The 17,876-nt window shown below is 41.1% G+C and overlaps 1 protein-coding gene across 3 annotated transcripts in view; it reads left to right on the top strand.

The window, feature by feature from the left end:
• The window catches only part of HECW1 (HECT, C2 and WW domain containing E3 ubiquitin protein ligase 1), a 253,494-nt gene that overhangs the window by 168,615 nt on the left and 67,003 nt on the right, over positions 1–17,876 (top strand). For 2 of the 3 annotated variants that reach the window (XM_059478926.1, XM_059478936.1), the window contains 4 exons: positions 8,534–8,676; positions 10,675–10,775; positions 12,049–13,422; positions 16,831–16,932. In XM_059478926.1, the coding sequence (XP_059334909.1) occupies positions 8,534–8,676; positions 10,675–10,775; positions 12,049–13,422; positions 16,831–16,932 (1,720 nt within the window). The remainder of the gene's footprint in view (positions 1–8,533; positions 8,677–10,674; positions 10,776–12,048; positions 13,423–16,830; positions 16,933–17,876) is intronic. The other variant, XM_059478944.1, reaches the window with a different exon arrangement.

Genomic DNA, 17,876 nt, shown 5'->3' with positions numbered 1-17,876 from the left:
AAGGAGAGCTCTGAGGAATGGCCAATGAGATGATGATAAAAATTGGCTGATGCAACTGCTCAGCACACTTAAAGTAGTAGGAATGTCATCTGTTAAATAACACATTGAATTTCAACTCCAGTAATCTAACTCGGGAGGAGTAGATTGCCCTAAAATGGGAGCCCACTACTAGGTTAAAACAATCTCAACTTCCTGTGGTTCCACTCCTTGTTTCTTTGCCTCAGCTTTAACAAACACTATTAAAATATAGTTGAGACAAAAGAGTGTTTGGAATCACTCTGAAGACAGCCACATTTCACTAGTGAATTAATTGATGTGAATAAGCAGAGAGCAAGAGCGCTTAACAACCAGCAGTTAGTATGTCAGATCTGATACACAGATGTACAGGATTTTCATGCTCTCTGCACCTCAGATAACTCACAACCTTTCAAAAATATTGCACTTGAATAATTTCTCACGTAAGCTGTCTCTTGAGATTACCAATGCAAAATCAGAGGAAGGAAGCACTCGGGGGCTTGAACACCAGTGGGAGGTGGCTTTGGTAGTGCAGGCCATCATCAGTGACAGAAGCACTGAGTTTGGATGCTGCCTGCAGGAATGCCAAGATGCAACTGACTCTGAGTGCTGGTTTGTGACTGCTTTTCTTGATGCAGAGTTACAACTTGGGCAATGATTCTTTTATCCTGAATGCTGAAGTGCTATGTAATAGACCACCCAACAGTTCTTGGACTGAAAAATGTTTGCCAAAATAGCCAGATCAGGCAGTAAGGGGTTTATGTAAGCTCTGTTCCTCTCTAGAGGCTTTTTGTTGGCTGATAAAATGGGTGCTACCTGGTGTAGCACAAACCTAGAGTCATACAAGCAAGGGATGCTTGACCAAAGCTGAGTCTTTCCAGAGCAGAGTAAAACCATTGAAGAAGATATTTTATATATTTGAATCAGCAGTATAAATTTACACTAAAGTGGGTTGTGCTTGATCTGATTTTGATCTAATATTCAGAACACTAGAATGCTGTCAGCCCTACCATGGCCTTACAGAAGCCTTCTATAATTTCAACAGAAGACCAAAACAAAAGCAACAGAAACATCACACTGACTGAATTCCTTATTGTTTAGCCTGGATAAGCTTTTCTCCCTTCTACTGCCAAATACAAAAGAATATGCTGTAGGACCTTGGAGGCCTTCACACCTAAGCATGAAAACAATATGCAGGTGAAGTCAAATCCAGATCCTGAATTTCGTATGAGTTTCACCAAAGGTATCATCAGGACTGAGTGAAGCCTTGTGAGTGGTAGCTTTCCTGTATAACATTTCTGCACACACGTCCAGGTAAAGAGTAAAGCATTCTCTGACTATACAGACAAGCTGTAGCTTTACAGCTAGAGATTTTAAGATCTGTTGATGATTGAAGTGTCAAAGCCCAAGACAACTTTAGCTTCTTCAGGAATGGGTTGTGGTGTGAAAAATCATCTAGATTTTTTTTAGGATGTTATTCTTCTAGAACTGTATTTTACTTGCAACTTCTGCATCTAGAAGACTATCAGTCTTGCTAGCTTGGTATACTACTGATGATGAGAGTCTCCAAATATTTTCAGTCTTTGCTGTGCTAATAAATTTGTAGTCAATTCTGAGATGAATCTGAGGGAGAAGCCCAGAAAGCTAATTTTCTGAAGGCCCTATCTGACTTGGAAGGAGTTCAGTAGAAAGGAATGAGTCAGACTTTAGAAAATCAATGTGTGCATTTATGTGAATGCCTTTTATGGTAGGAAAAAAAAACCCCAACAATTGTGCCATGCCATAATAATAAAGAAGTGCATTGGATTTGTCCCCCTGCAGTCTCTGCTGTGCTCCAGCAGTCTCTCATAGTAGGAAAAGGCATGTCCCCACCCACAGCAGCAGTGGAGCTCTGCCCTTGGCAATACTGAGTCTGCAGTATTTTGTCTTGTCACTGAGGATTACTGTAGAAAGCTTAAGAAATTGGAATTCTTGATGAGCTTATCCAGCTGTTCATGCAAAGTAATTTTATATGGGAAAATAATGATATGTAGAGTAGGTTTTTGAATGAAGAACAGAGTAATACAGACAGAAAGTGGTGTGTGCAGTAAGACTGTAATGGTTTCATTGGAGTATTTGAAACAAAACCCACTAATGAAATATTCAGCTGAAAGAATAAATTTATCTTCATCCCTCAAATATAATTCACAGCCTTTTAAGATTTACTTCTGCTTGTATCAACCCTGTACATGAAGGATATCAGAGATAAATTTTATTTTTAATTCTATTGCTTATTCAACTCCAAATCAAGAGCCCAATTCTTCCCGTCACCAGTGTATTAATCTATCTATCTTTATTATACTGACTTTATTATACTGTCTACCAATTATTATACTGACGGTTTTAAAAGAATTTGACTTGCCCATAACTTGTCTGATTGATGCTAATGGACTTGGTCTGTTCATTTCAGCAATTTCCTTGATAGTGCTATTGAGTCACTGGGATCCATCTGTATTCAGGGATGCAAACAAATTTGGTAAAAATAAAACATGGAAACGAATCATCACCAGTAGCTGGCTTTCTATGAAAACTATTCCAAAGTCTGGAAGTGGTTCTATTCTCTTATAAATTGATATAGATGTATTCTGCCAGGTCAGCATTAGCATGGGCCTTTGTTCTTTACCTTATATGTCATGCATTAAGATCCCCTCAAGATCTGTTCACATTAATTAAATTAATCATCTGTGTCTGTAACACCATTGCTGAGCCTGGAAGCAAATAGGCACTGAAAAGTAGGTTACTGTCTGAAACTCTTTCAGTGGTGTTTACTACAGTGTTTACAGATTGTGCTTGAAGATGCCAGCAGTAATGTAAAATCAGATATACATTTAGGTAATTGAGATAGTGTGAGAGTATGAAAGTCTCAGCTGATTCTAGGTAGCTTTGATTCTGATTTGTGTCTCTGTGAGAGTGAATCTGCTGGAGGCAGCTGTGTAAAATCCATGTAAATGAAAGGAGAATCCTAATGACTTATTAATGACTGAGCCAAAATTGATGATACACTGCTTAACCCAAGAAGAGTTAACATGTCAATATGTTGCTGTGATTTTCTTTATCATGCCACTTTTGCTCTTTACTCTCCCTCCATTTCTGTATTTCTGTGGAAATAATTAATTATACCCTATTGATTTTTGATAATATCAAAATAAAATATCAACTTAAGGTTTTCCATTGGCAGGAGCATTTTAAGGATGATCCTGGTACAGATACTCTCGGTGTGTAATAAGTTGTGCTATAATGCTGTAGCTCTTCTGTTAGTGAGGAATTAAAACGATCTCTCTCTACTGTTCTCTACTCCCTCTTTGCATTAAATGTGTAGGAACAAAGCATCATTACATCCCTTGCCACTGTAGCAAGTGGGACAGGCATTGACAAATGGCTGAAGAAGTGGGGAAAGTAGAGAGATGAAATGACTTTGCATCTAGAGCAAGTCTGTTTCCTCCCAGACATCATAATTCCAGAGAGATGCAATTACACCCTAAAAATGAAGTAATTGAAGAAGACATTGGGAAAATAATACACATACTAACTTGTTCTATTGATCATGGTTCGTAGCAATTCTCTGGGTTTGTCTATAATAGTATTTGTGTTCCATTCAAGAGATCCATTTCAAAGCAAATCTCCTGCTCTCCCCACTAAAGACACTTCTTGTCATTCCAGAAGTGCATGAACTCAATTACTCTCAGCAGAAGGGAAGTGAACAGATGTGCTCCAGGAGCGCACCAAGCACTTTTCAGACAATAAATGGGAGTGAACTCAATCCCGGGCACCAGCCTGGAGTCACTTCATGGTAAAACCCTTGCAACATGTCTGGATGTGTTAGTCAGGTGCAGAGCACCAGCTGCTTTGCTCTCCAGATCCACTCACATTGTACCATAAATCTTCCTAATGCAGACATGGCCAAGTCATTCCAGAGGTTAGGAAACATCAGCCTCCCCAAGGCCTCCTTTCTGCAGGTCACAAGTACTATTTTTCCCCAGTATACCAGGGATTGTCAATCATTGCTTGTGTTCAGACTTTCTGATTGTAACTTCTTTTTAGGAATCCACCTGAAAGACAGCCATTTCTTCTAACAGTCCTACTGCATTTCTAGAGGAAAATAAAAAAGATTTCCCCTCTGGAGGGTCTTGACTCTTTCCCAAAGCCTCTAAGTTATGGGGGTTTTCAATCTGAGATTCTTCCAAACGCAAGGGCAGCTGGTTCACTACCTTGTCCTTTCAGTGGAGGACCTCCTCATCTTTCCTATAAAGGAGAGCTCTTGCATCCCTAGCTGATAAGGATCAGATACCACATTGACAAGGTGGGGTCAGAAGCTATATCTAGGGCCAGGCCCTCTGCTGAGGCAGTCTGCTGTCTCCTTCGTGGAGTGTGCTGTGTCATGTGTCATGTATCATCTCAAATTAAAAGAATTTGAGATTTTACAGCAAGTTGGCTGTAAAAATAAACAGGGCAATGCACTAGTAGTTACTGGCTTGGGCTAATTAGGGAATAGAGATTTAACTTCTTGTTTGTTACCTGCTCATCCACTGACTGCTGTAGATGATATATAAATCTGTGGTCTGCCCATTACTTGCAAGAGTTTTGTTCCCTACATATTATATAATGTATTTTACTTTAATTTTGGTTATGGATCAAGTGAAAACTTCAAGTTCTTATAATCACTTAAATAAATTGTGATTTATTTACAATTGCTGTTGTCTGCTGTTACCCAAATGAACACATAATCAGTCATTAGACAAAGTTTTCTTCTTGGTCTTTGGACTTGAAACTGTAGCTATTCTGGTAGATGAGCTGCCACCTGTGTTGAAATCCATTACTTCCTTTGAGATATTTTTTTATTTGAGTAAAAGAAAGGCTCAGACAGAGTCACAAACCACTTCCATGAGGCCGTTGTCAAGTTTGGTGTAACTCTGAACAGCTGGAGAGTCTAAAGCTTTGGGCATGACAATAAATTTAAAAACTGCCAGAAATTATACTTTCACTTTGTTTTTGACTATGGGAAAAGAATGCCCATTTATGTAAACTGCAGTATACTCCTCTACAGTTGGTCTCTGTGTAAAATTTAGTTTAGTGACTTTGTATTCCAGCAGGTTCCATGAAGTTCTTGACCAGTCTTGCAGGGTTTGCACTAGTGGTTGTGATTCAAAAGACTTAAACTTTTGTTGGGAAGAATTAAAGCAACCAATGAACAAGCCCACAAAGTGAGCTGTGGCCCCAGTGAAAATATTTAGAGTAAAGATTGCTGGTTTATATTGTGAAAGAAAATACTCAGTAGTCAATGCCAGATGAAAAAGATAAAAGAATCTGGCTTCAGGTAATGACTGTCAAAAAAATCAGAAGTATTTTTAAAATAGTATACTTGGGCTTATTATGCTATAGTTTTTGTAGTCTTGCTTTTCCTCTGCAACTATGAGTATTATACTTTTTCAAATGTGAAAGCTGAACTTCTGACTTAATTCTGTAACACTGATTTAAGAATAAGAAAAGTTCCAAATAACAGAAGATTTACATTAAAAATAGTAATAGTAAAATAAAAAAATGTCAGCAGACTTGTTCTTAAAATGCAGCTCTTTTGGTTATCAATGGTGAAGTTTCTGGGCATGTGTTAGAAGCATCAAACTTCCCTCCTCCTGAAGACAGTTGACTTTTATCTCTCTTGTGATTTTACAACCTCCTTTTTTACCCCTCCTTGGGATGAATTATTAATCACAACATCCCTGAGTGTTAACCCAAGGGTACTGCAGAATTTATAATCAATATCTTTTTGTTTGGGGGTTTGTTTGGGGGTTGGGGGACTTGGGGATATGGTGGGGCTGTTTTGTTTTCCTTTGTCTGGGATTTTGGGTTTGGTTTTTTTTTTAACTTAGATGTGAAGCTTATGCTTTCATTTTCACAAACTGGCCACTGTGTGATAATTGGCAAATATTAGGGAAAAAGAGGATTTAATTTGTTCCATCAGTAATATATTAGTATTTATGTTAGTTATGTTGGATAATATTGTGAAACACAGAGTCCTTTCTCTTCCAGACAGACAGGATAGTAGAGGCCAAGGCTTTGAACAGTGTAAGTACAATCAATATTTTGTGGCTAAGGTACAGGGTCTGGCACTTGTCAGAAAAGATGGTGAAGGACAAGAGGGAAACTAGGATTTGATGGTGATTTGCTTCCACATCCAAAGATTACATTCCAATCATTAAGTGTCATAAGAAAGATGTTTTCAAAAGTGATTTGTGGTTTTTGAAAATGCATTTGTAAGTCTCTGAGTTCTCAAACCAAGGTGTTTCACTGCGATCCGTTTTTTTCAGAGGGCTAGATGCCCATTTGTTCTACAAGCAATGATTCCTTTTGGATTTTCAGTGCCTGAGGCACCTGCAGTCAGAGATTGCCTTAGAAAAGTCTTGCCCGATAAGAATCAAACTAGATGAGAGCAACAGCAGGAGCAACTTCTTAGATAATGGAAAACTGAATTATGTAAATTTATCACTGTTTTACAAGCTGTGTCCAAACCCATTTCAGTGAGTTCACTTTTGGTGTCAAACTGCAGTTGCCTGCAAGTGGCAAAGCCTTTGAGCTCTGCCACAGGACACTTCTGGTCTTAAAGGCTTAACTGTGTTTCCAAAATGCTGCTGATTTTATGAGTGAGAACATGCTTCTAGAGGAAACATTTGGGAGCTGTGATGATGGACCAGGGCCTGGTCCCAGGGCAGTCTTGGTATACCAAAGTGCAACAGTTTGGCCGGTGATGGAATCTGAACACAATTGGACTTTACACTTTTTATGGAATATTCTGGTGTTTGTATGTCTTGAGGCACAGCTGTTCAAGGGAAAAGGGACATTTTCTTTGGCTGATTCCAATACATCTTGCTGCTTGGGTCCACACTGCTCAGTTGCTGATTACTGCTCTGGAAAAGGTCAATATGTGTCCTGTGCAAGGAAGGAGCTATCAGGCTTGGTTCCACGTGATACTATGAAAATAAATTTCCATGCAGATTCTGGTTTCCTTCAGAGTTGCACCACAAGACAATATATTATTGACCTCAGGAGATTCAGATCATTAAACCTACATTTTGCTTTTCACTTGTGGACAGTTCTCTCTATCTGTGTGTGTGTGTGCTCCACCCCACAGAGACTATACTTACAATATAGGAGTCAACAGCACAAAAAAGGAGAATTCATTAAATGGCAAATTGTTCTATGCCACAATAATTCATTTTTAAGTTAATTCCCCTCTTCTGCTTTCATGTGTCAAGAACTGGTAGTTACTCAAGGTTTTTAGCAGGTGAAACAATAATAGTAAGACAACTTATTTTTTAAGGCAACTTTTTGTATACATGGGGAATTCAGGTTCTCCTGTTTGGTGCATTTATCGTAATTGCTAGCCTGTTGCAAAGATGTAGAAGAAAGCAAGAACAAAATAACACTTCAGCTCGGTTGAATTGTTCTCCTCTGATTAATGACATTTTTGCAGGGTGTGATTAACAGGATGTCCCACTCACGTTGGTTTCAGTTGAAGCCATTTAAACTAAGCATCTCTGAATTAGACCATGATTCAATAGAGCAAGTGATTTAGGGCTATAACTCCAGGTCTTGGTAACCCAGAGAATGATTCTGTTGTGGAGATTGGGTTTGGCAGGGGGAAAGCTAGAAAAGTTCTTTCATCCATCTCAATATTCACTTAACGCAGAAGCTGTCTTCCAGATCAATACTGACCTCTCAGGTGAAGTGGTTTGACAGTTTTCCTGCTATTGTGCACCACAGCACAAATGTGCTTTTTTGATTGATTATATTCTAGTAGCAGCAGATGTTTGGAAAAATTACTGTGACCTGTGTCACCAGCTTCACACCTGTACTGAATTTAGCCAGTCTAGGAGAAAGCAAAGCCAAGTTACTGAATATATTTCCTCCTCACTACTATTTTTAAATTGACCTTTGGGACATCTAGACATCTGCAGGTGCCCTAATGCTCTCATGCTTGTTCCTGTAACCTAAAATATCACTCTCCTTGTTCCTATCCCAGATGTGCATGCACACAATCTCTAAAAGCTTACTGAAACATTACTGACAAATAGATGTTCTTATGACCAGACCAGCTGAGACAGCAGTCAACACATTTCAATGTACTTGGTGACAGGAGCAGTTTTAGATGGTGCTGTTCCTCTTTTTCTCATTATTGTTTGTGAAAGTACCCTGTGCCGTGGCTTTCCTGCTGGTTGAGCTCTTTGTGAAACTGTGGCTTGAACCAGGGTAGTAGACTGATCCAGATAAATAGAGTTTTCAGAGTTCTTCCTTTTTAAGCTGGGGCATAGATGAATAGAAAAGGAGGTATTTCAAAACAATCTATCTGAAAAGAGTGGTCACGTATCATTCACCTCACTAGGTGCTCACATCTCTGTGCAGAGGTGTTCCTCTCAGCTGTAGTACTCTGTGTTGCTGTGGCCCAGCCACCAGCTTATTGTTCTGCGCCCTTCTTTTATTTCAGCAATTCAGCTTTGTCTCCCTGCCCACGGATGTCCTGGAAATAGAAGTTAAAGACAAATTTGCAAAGAGCCGACCAATCATCAAGCGTTTCCTGGGAAAGCTCTCCATGCCGGTTCAGCGCCTCTTGGAAAGACATGCCATTGGGTAAATGCTGCTGCTTGCATTGTTCAAAGAGTGTGTTGCTGTTCTGAAGTCCCTGGTGATACATCATTATTGCAATATAATGATGTTGAGGGGAAGTTATTAAACTGACGCTTGTCTGATAAATGGTGTTGGTTTTAATTAGACTTTATAGGACTATGGGCCAGACAGAATTCCCTCCATAACCGTATGCATGTTGTTTTGAAAAGTGAGAGCTGGCATTTAGGAAAGAAAATGTTTTTTGTGTATCATGGCTGCGAATTTGGAGAGTGCAATATTTTCAATTTGAATATTCTTTTAATGTTATCAGCAGGCTGTTTTCATGTTTCAGGGAATTACCTATGGGCTAAAAACATGCCAGATCTGTTTCTTCTCTTTTAAATTTCTGGAAAGGGGAAATATTATAAAAATATATACGTGGCATGTTGTAACTAATGCTTTCTGACCCTACCCTGCTGCCAAGGAACAACCTTGAGCTCACAAGCGCTGCCCTGCTTCCCCATTGCATGAAAGTCCTGGGAAAGTGTATGCTGCCAAAATAACACAAACCAATTTAAGGAAGATGGATAGTAATCAGAAAAAGCCAAAAAGCTGTCTCTAAGCCTGTAACATTCAGACCTTGAAGAGCAAGGGAGAAAAAGAATCATCTTCTGAGGAAAGCATATGCAATGCAGTTTCCAAGAAGGCATTTCTGATAATTGGATCTCAATTCAACAGAGCAGCAGGAAGATGAGCTTGTTGGAAGTGTTTTTGAACAGCTGGCTCAGAAACTGGCTGTGATATTGACAGCTGAATCTACCAGAAGGGACTAAGCTACTTCCCTGTTTCTCAAGTAAAGATAGAGTAGCTTTTTAGAAACCAGACGGATAAGAACAGCTTTGGGAAGGTAGAACTCTGTAACTGGTATCACTGGCTTTCCTCTGTATGAGATTCCTCATCATCTTCTGATTATAACTTCCTATTTTACTTCCTTGTTATAAACACTGTCTATCTAAGGATGTACTTTGCCAAGAGCAGTGCCTCCAACCTGCTCTAGATCTGGCTCAGTTTTAATACCATAGTGGCATTTAAATCTCAGGCAAGCTCAGTGAGAAGTATGTGCACAAGTTCAAAGAGGTTGTACACAAATCCCAAGGTTGTCTCATTTATATGAGTTTCTGATGCATGTGAAACTGTGCTAGCAAGTATATTTGGCTCAACTGGAGGTGAACTATGTTTCTTTCAAAAGATGTATAAGTATTACTATTTAGTGAACCCGTTACACTCAAGATATGCTTTGCAAAGATTGATTCAGCCTCATTGTGGGCAGCTGGGAAGTTAATCTCTTCTATAGTTTCATTCTGTTCTGAGGGGTGGATGAAGTGTGGCAAAGGGAGGGACCTGCACAAGAACAGAATGGAGTCATTGATCAACCTTGTCAGGAAGGTGTTCTCCTGATATTTCAGCTTCATAGAGGTAAGAGGGGTGGAAAGAGATGAAGAGCAGTCACTCAGCCAGTTAAGACAGAGAAGGTGGTATGCGGGGACTGGCCTGCACAGGGTTTGGTAAACAAGAACAGGAAAGCTGAATTTGATGGACATGGTGAAGGGATGAAAATACAGAAATGTGAGGTTCTATGAAAAGGTAGATGGTCAGATCTCTAGGGAAGCAAATTCTCGTTACAATAGCTGAAGTGGGAGTTGTTTGCTTCCCATGTTGCTATTTTCATACCCATACTGCAGAAGTTTCATTCCCACCGTTCTCTCAATATTTACACATATGTGCTTGTGTGTCCCAGCAGCCTGTCTTACTCACTTACTCAGCTGTTCCATTGTAATTGAAGACATTGTCCTCTCCTCTGCCATTTGTTCTCTTGTATGCAAGTCAACATGCCCTCATGGCTGGGATGAATAGCCTTTATGTATTTTAATATGGATTTTTGTAGGACACAGCAGATGTATCTATGCACAGTAGACATAGGGTAGGTTATAGTCTATTGTGACAATATTTGTTTTCTTTCAGGGACAGGGTTGTAAGCTACACTCTGGGTCGCAGACTTCCTACAGATCATGTCAGTGGCCAGCTGCAGTTCCGATTTGAGATAACTTCTTCCATTCATCCAGGTAATTCTCAGTCTTAACCCATCATTTATCTAGATTTCTAGAATTTTTCTTTGTTTGTTTGCATTCTTTCTCTTCAGAAATCTGCATTAATTCCTGGCTGTTCTGGGACTTTAGGTACAGTCATGAGCAAAGGGAAGTGCATAAAGTCCTGCATCACAGGATGCATCGTGAGTCACAATTTCTTCCCTCTTTCCCCTTAGGACAGAGCTACTGGTGTCTCATATACCCCTGTTATTGACTGTTCCAAATACTCCACCACATCACTGGGAGAAAAGAGAGTGGAAAACTGAAGTCTCATCTGCTTCTCTGTCACCTTTCACTTTCACTTTTCTAGTGAAAGTGTTATATGGGGTGCTATTTGTAGTCATCTGCATTTGAGCACTTCAAAAGTAAAAATGGAGAATGTAATACCAAAGATTATTAGAAAATTTCTAAATTTAATTATTTTTAATGAAAAAAGTAAAACAAAAAATAATTCTATGTCCCACTTCTTGCCTCCCTCTTGGTTTGGTTTTGGTTTGTGTTCTCTTGTAGTAATTTGGAAGTGACTGTCATGATTGCCTAAGGTTAAACCTTGGTTTTCGTGTCACAGTCTCAACAGTATTTCTCAGGGACTCTTTGCTTCTCAGGGTCTCTGCCCTCTCTGCTTACAGTTTGTCAAGCCAAACAACAGCTGCATTAGTAGCTGGAAATCATTGCTTTTCACTTGCTGGAAAACCCTGATTTCTCTCTTTGACTATTTGAATGGCATGAAAGAGCCCAGGTTGTTTGACATCTGAGAGGAGGTGGTACAGATGAGGATCATGTCAAGGGGTCTTTGGGGGAAGTTTTTGCCTTTCAGGGGTGACAAACACAGTTTTTTGTTTGTTCTCTGTTGTGGAGTCTTGCCAGCTTCCATGTGACAAGAAGAGCATTATTAAAATCTCAGAGAAGACTTCCCTGATTCCCACAGTATTCCTCTGATGCCGTTTTGGCTCAAGGAGAAGGTTCAAGAAGGTGTTACCTTCAGGTAATGCTGCAAGGAGGCAGGGTGCTGCATACAGATTACCACCATGAGTAAACCCATTATTAAATCCAATGTACAAAGACTGCCTAGCAAAAAAACCTCAGCACTTCTTTATAGTTGTTCGGTTGCCTACTCGTTTCAGACTGTAATTTATGCTTTTAATTTTCTCAGATTGCTGTGGATGCTTGTGCCCCCACAGCCAACGCTCTGGTTCAGTCAACACTTCTTGTTAAAAGAGTAAGTAATTCCTTTTCCTGTCTCATACAGATGATGAAGAGGTCTCCATTAGTGCAGATCCTGAGCCAGCTGACCTCCCGGAAAGCCCTGTGAACAACCCCACGGAGGAAAGCCTCGGTGAGCCTCCATGCATCAACACAGTGACCTCAGAAAGTGCAGCTCCAGAACAGCTAAATGGATACAGTGTGAACAGTGTCGATAGCCCAGGGGCTGTCAAACCACCCGGGGAAGTCAACCAGAACAGCTTAAATGAAGAGCTAGCAGGAAATGGGGAGGTTGATGCGGTGCCAGTTCCTGAGCCCTTGGAATCCATCCCAGGAGAAGTACTGCCTTCTTTGAGTGCTACGGACCTCATGGAGCAGTCGGATCTCACGGCTTGCATGTCTCCTCCTGAGCCTGAAGTTAGGGAAAATAACAAAGTCAATTCTGGTATTCAGGGAGATGGTGGAGTCTTGACCAGCATAGAATCAGTAGATATTGATGAGGTGAGTGCAGATGTGCATGCTGGCAAAGACCTAGAGAAGAGTCAGGATGAAGAAGAAGAAGGGGCTTCAGCCCAGGAGGAGGAAGACCACAAGCTACAGCTGAGGACCACAGCAAAGAGGAAAAATAGGCCATGCTCCCTGCCTGTGTCTGAACTTGAGACAGTCATAGCTTCAGCTTGCGGTGAGCCAGAGACCCCTCGCACACACTACATACGGATACACAACCTGCTCCACAGCCTGCCCACGGCACAGATGAGCAGCGACGGGGAAGAAGAGCAAGATGGTGGTAATGGCAGGGAGAATGATGAGGAGTCTACTGTCAAGGAGGTGATGGATAAGGAGGTGGTCAGTGAGAGTGAGACCGTGGCAGCAGAGCCTCCTCTGGAGAACGAGGCTGAAGAGAACTTCAGCCAGAGCACGGTGCCTCCTGGGACCTTGGATGAGCAACTCTCTGAAATGAATGACGGGCTGTTGGATGGGGAATCCCTGCGGACAGGAAGTGAGAGCGAGTCGAGCTCCAGGCCCAATGGTGACAACGAGTGTGAGGCGTGTGACACCTCCTGCTACAGCCCCTCCTGCTACAGCACCTCCTGCTACAGCACCTCCTGCTACAGCACTTCGTGCTACAGCACCTCCTGCTACGACAGTAACAATCGCTTCTCCAGCCACACGCGCTTCTCCTCCGTCGACAGCGCAAAGATTTCTGAGAGCACGGTCTTTTCCTCTCAGGATGATGAGGAGGAGGAGAACAGTGCTTTTGAGTCAGTGCCAGATTCAGTGCAGAGCCCTGAGCTGGACAGGGAGCAAGTGGATGGCTCCTCCCAGTGGCCAGATGAACTAGTAGCTCATGGTGGGAACCCACAGAGAGCCACAGAGGGTCTAGACACCCCAGTAGCAGGTCCAAGCAGCAGAAGAGAAGGTTAGATCCTGAGAACTGGTGCTCTGGGCAACCCTGATTATCTAGATGTCACAGAAGGCATCAGATAATTGAGGTTTCAGCTCACGGTTTACTTCTTACAAACTCAGGGGCTGTGAGCTGGGCCAGATATAAGGGAGGGTTGGATAATTGAGCCTGTCCTTAAAAATCCCAACAAAACCAACTAAATCAGGTAGGGATCCATATATGTGAATTACTGTAGATATACATGCATCATTATAAAATCAAGATCAGTTACTTTAGTTATGTGGCAGAGCAGCATTATCATATCCACCAACTCATTCCTTTTTTCCTGAGATTTTTCCATATCACATGTCTGATGTGCTGCCATGTCTCTGATAGTCAGTGAGAGGACCAGCTTGTGCTTGTCAAAGGGCAGATATGCTGATTTGCACCACATAAAGGTTTGGGCCAGTTTCTGTAAATGTTTGTTAGCCATACATAGTCATAAGCTCTTGCAAACACAGTTTTCGAGCCCCATTTGTTCCAATTCTCCAAGTGTCAAACAAATGTACCTCCGATATCACAGATCATAGGGAAGCTCAACAGAGATTTATATTTTTTCTTAGGTACTTTGGAAATTTCACTATATTAAATAAAATTCTCATATCCGTATCCTTCCCTAGAGATAGAATATATTTAACTTTTTTTTTTGCCTTTGTAATTTAGGTACTGTTTTTTCCAATTCCTTAACAGTTACTTTAAGTCCCCCCTTTGGTAACTCCTTTCATGCTCACTGCAATTACATGAAGAGGGGGAGTTGATCACTCCTCTCTTTTTGAGCTAGTGTACAATTTTTCTCCAGCTGAAGTAGTAAAGGACTCAGCTGCAGCTCAGGAGTATGCAGCAAGGCCAAGAGGTAGTCTTTGCACTCCCTAATTCTGAGTCATCTGTCTCCCTCTGTAAGCGGCACCAAATTAAAATGGCAGCAGAAGGATCACCTATTTGGGTATCTCTGAGGAACTCCAATCAAAGCATTCATCTATGTTTTCCTTCTCCATTCCCAATTAATTTACTCACAACTTCCTTTACCACAGACCCTACCCCTGCAGAAAAAATTTACACCAGCCCGTGTAAACACTTTGTAGACAGCTGGGACTAGGGAATTATTGTCTGTAGAGCAGAATCTAGTACAAATCATTAAATTTTCAGAGGTACACAGGCATAGACACCCAGCTTCCTTCCTTGCAGGCGAGAGCCTTTGCTTGTGAACAGCATTTACATGCAAGTAGAGCTAAGGGGGCACGAGCTTGTGTATGTGTGAGATCATATGTGCAGGTTTGGTGGTTGTTTTGAACTGTGTGAGCTTTTGATAGGGGATGTGGTGGGAGAGGGTGTCATGTGCATATGGATTCAGTACAGTACAGCACCAAGAGTTGAGCCTCCATAAAGAGGAGGCTCTGCAGTGTCCGTGGTGGCTTTGCCTTGTTTAGCTGAGCGTGTGTCTGAAGGGCACCCAGCTCTTAGCACTCTCTTGGTGTCCCTGGGGTGCCTCAGTCAGTGTGCATGTTGCTCCATGGCTTGGCAGCTGTCACAAATCCAGTAGACGTGGTCACCTCCACCCACTCCAGGTGACTGACACTACCATGCTTCCGCTGGCTTGGCGTAACTATCTTGACTAGGGGAGAGTCAATTGTGGTGAGGTAAGTAAAGAAACATAGGTGGGTGATCTGGCAGTCGGTGCTACACCTGTAGTAACAGCACAATTTTTAAGGCTGTGAGAGATGGACTTTCAGCACTGAGTCATAAATGTAACTCTGCTGTCTGTTCAAAACATGCAGCAGATACATCTGTGAGATACGCCTATACACAAGTGATTTAATGAAGGCATTTAACAGGCCATACGGTATCATCAGAGCACCTAGAAGGGGGAGTATTTTTATCTAAGTGATTTTTCTCATTTCTGAGAGGTGTGAGGTTTTTCACAGTTTTATACAAAATTGGCTTCTGCATTCTGGCTGGTTTTTTTAAGGGAAAAAAGTATTTAATTTTTTTTTTTGGTAAATTTGTTTTTACATTTGATTGGTATATGTTTAGGGATCTTTACAAAATCTTCATTCTCTGGCTGTTAAGATTATAACATTAAAGAGAGCTAAACCAGCTGGTACATAGTGAATTTGGCTTAATTTTCCAGAATCACCAGAACCATTCAGCTTAATATATCTTTTTTCCATAAGCTGCATCTTTCTGATTCAAGTAAATATTATGTTTATGCAATTCGGAGTGTATCTGTATTAACAAGCCAAGCTGGAAGTTATAGTCAAAAACTGTTACCACACAGTATGCAAATATGTCGATTAGTAAGATAAATAGTCCTGATTTCTAAGATTTTAGAGACAAGGCAAGAAGGAATCTTTATTCTGGAACCTGTGAAGTTTTAGCATGTTAAGTCTAAGATATGGAATACTTTTTCATCCCTACTAGAGCATCTTAGTTTCTTAAAGGATTCTGTGAGCATTGACTTGATCTTAAGGTACTTGTTCCTCTCAACAGAATGTGAATTTGGACATTTACTTAGGTTTCATTTATTTCATATTTAAATATGGCAGGGTAATTGAAACGAGACAATCTTTAAGGTTCATTCCAATCCAAGCAATTCTATATATGGACATATATACAATGCTAGTGTTTAAAAACTTACTCTGCACTGTATCCTGTGTGACTATTTTACTTTTTCCTCTTCTTCTTCTGCTTCTTCTTCTTCTTCTTTCCCTCTTCTCTATCTTAGGTCTTCCTTCCTTATCTCAGATCCTGACTATATCTCACTATCTTTTATCCTTCTCTTCTACCACCTGTCTCCTACCTGTTTCTGGTCCTTCTCTCATTCTCTCTCCTTCAACCCAAGATGGACTCACTGAATTTTGAAAAATACCCATGGAAGGGGATGATCTTCTGCTTTGCAGGGACTGCAAAATCCTGCCTTTACAGTCTACATATGCAGCCATTGATCTTTTTGAAAAGAAGAGAAAGATCCAAGGCAGCTTTTAGCCTTTTATTCCACTGATGGAATGAGTAAAAAGTTGGAACCAGGATTTTGCATGTTCCTGCCAGTTGCTGCAGAAGCTTGAGCTTAGTTGTACATGAACAGTATTTCTCAGAGATCAAGCCTGATTCTTCTATCGCTTACACTTGTGTGTCTGTGAGTCCAGAATCTGGCTCATAACACTTCAGCATTGACTCAAGAGACTTGACTGCATTATTTTAATACTTCTTTGCCTTATGATTTTGCCTTCATTAAAATAATGCCTTGAAAATAGGAATACCCAGAGATGCTAGTACATCAGGTTAACCTATTTTTAAAATAATCACTTGTTTTACAGTAACACATTTTTTGAACCACATTGTAAAAACAGTGAATGACTGTCAATGTCTTGAATATCTTGTCCATAGGTGATTGTCCTTTACTCCATAATTCTCAGCCAGTCAGCCAGCTTCCTTCTCTGAGGCCTGACCATCATCACTACCCAACTATCGATGAGCCTCTTCCACCAAGTAAGCTTTAGTTTTTTTATGTTATTGCATTTTTTCAGCTTTTCCTGTTAACTCAAACAGTGTAGAGGTCAGTATGTCTTTCTGAAGAACCCTGTGTGTTCTGTATATACATTCTCCAGAACCCAAGCAATATGCCCTTTTGTTTCCCTTATTTGATCCTGACTTCAAATGTTGTCATGTTGTTTTGGATGAGCTCCATAACCTCCCTCTCTGCCTTCGTTCATCTTCTTCCCTGAAATGAAAATATTATTCTGTTTTTCCAGTCAGTGTGTTCCGACTTGAATGATTGGGATCTGTCAGTTGTTCTGGAAGCCTGGCTGTAAGACTTTCTGTATGGTGTATCAGCAGAGTACTCTGATTTTTCTGTAATGTTTGTCTTCAGGTTTTCTGTAACTTCAAAGATGGTTTGGGACGGCAGTCCCTGTGATCTGTCACATCTGCATGCAGGTCCAGCAGCAGCCCTTTCACAGTGAGGATGCTCCTGGGACAGACAGGTGCAAATCTGAACCAAACCAGCGGAAGTTGGGAAAAGGCAGCTTATGTGCAGTGGCCTTGTTATACTGTCTTTGGATTTGATAATCCGTGAACTTTGTGTTCATTATGCACCGCAGTGGAGCCCACACTTGCATTGAATAAAAGTGAGAGGGTTTTGAATAGTGTGATAGATTAGCAGCCTGATAATACGGGATTTTTAACACCAAAGCAGCTGCTGGAGCTGTTTTTACTTGTCTCTGTAGCCTTTTCTCTAAGGATTCCCGGCGTTTCCCCGCTCCTGCACTGGCGTTCGGTGCCCAGCAGAGCGCACTCTGTGCCCTGCATCGTGCGGCCCATCGCCTCCAGCGGAGCGCAGGATTTCACAGCCTGAAGTGTGCCGGGCCTCGCAAAAACAACCGGGCGCCAAACAAAGCGCTCTGTTTGCTTCAAAGCCCAAGACGAGAACACAC

Source organism: Ammospiza nelsoni, chromosome 1, assembly GCF_027579445.1.
Source record: "Ammospiza nelsoni isolate bAmmNel1 chromosome 1, bAmmNel1.pri, whole genome shotgun sequence".
Taxonomy (NCBI): Eukaryota; Metazoa; Chordata; class Aves; order Passeriformes; family Passerellidae; genus Ammospiza; species Ammospiza nelsoni.
The sequence above is the reverse complement of the archived record's forward strand: the minus strand, read 5'-3'. Positions and strand labels throughout refer to the sequence as shown.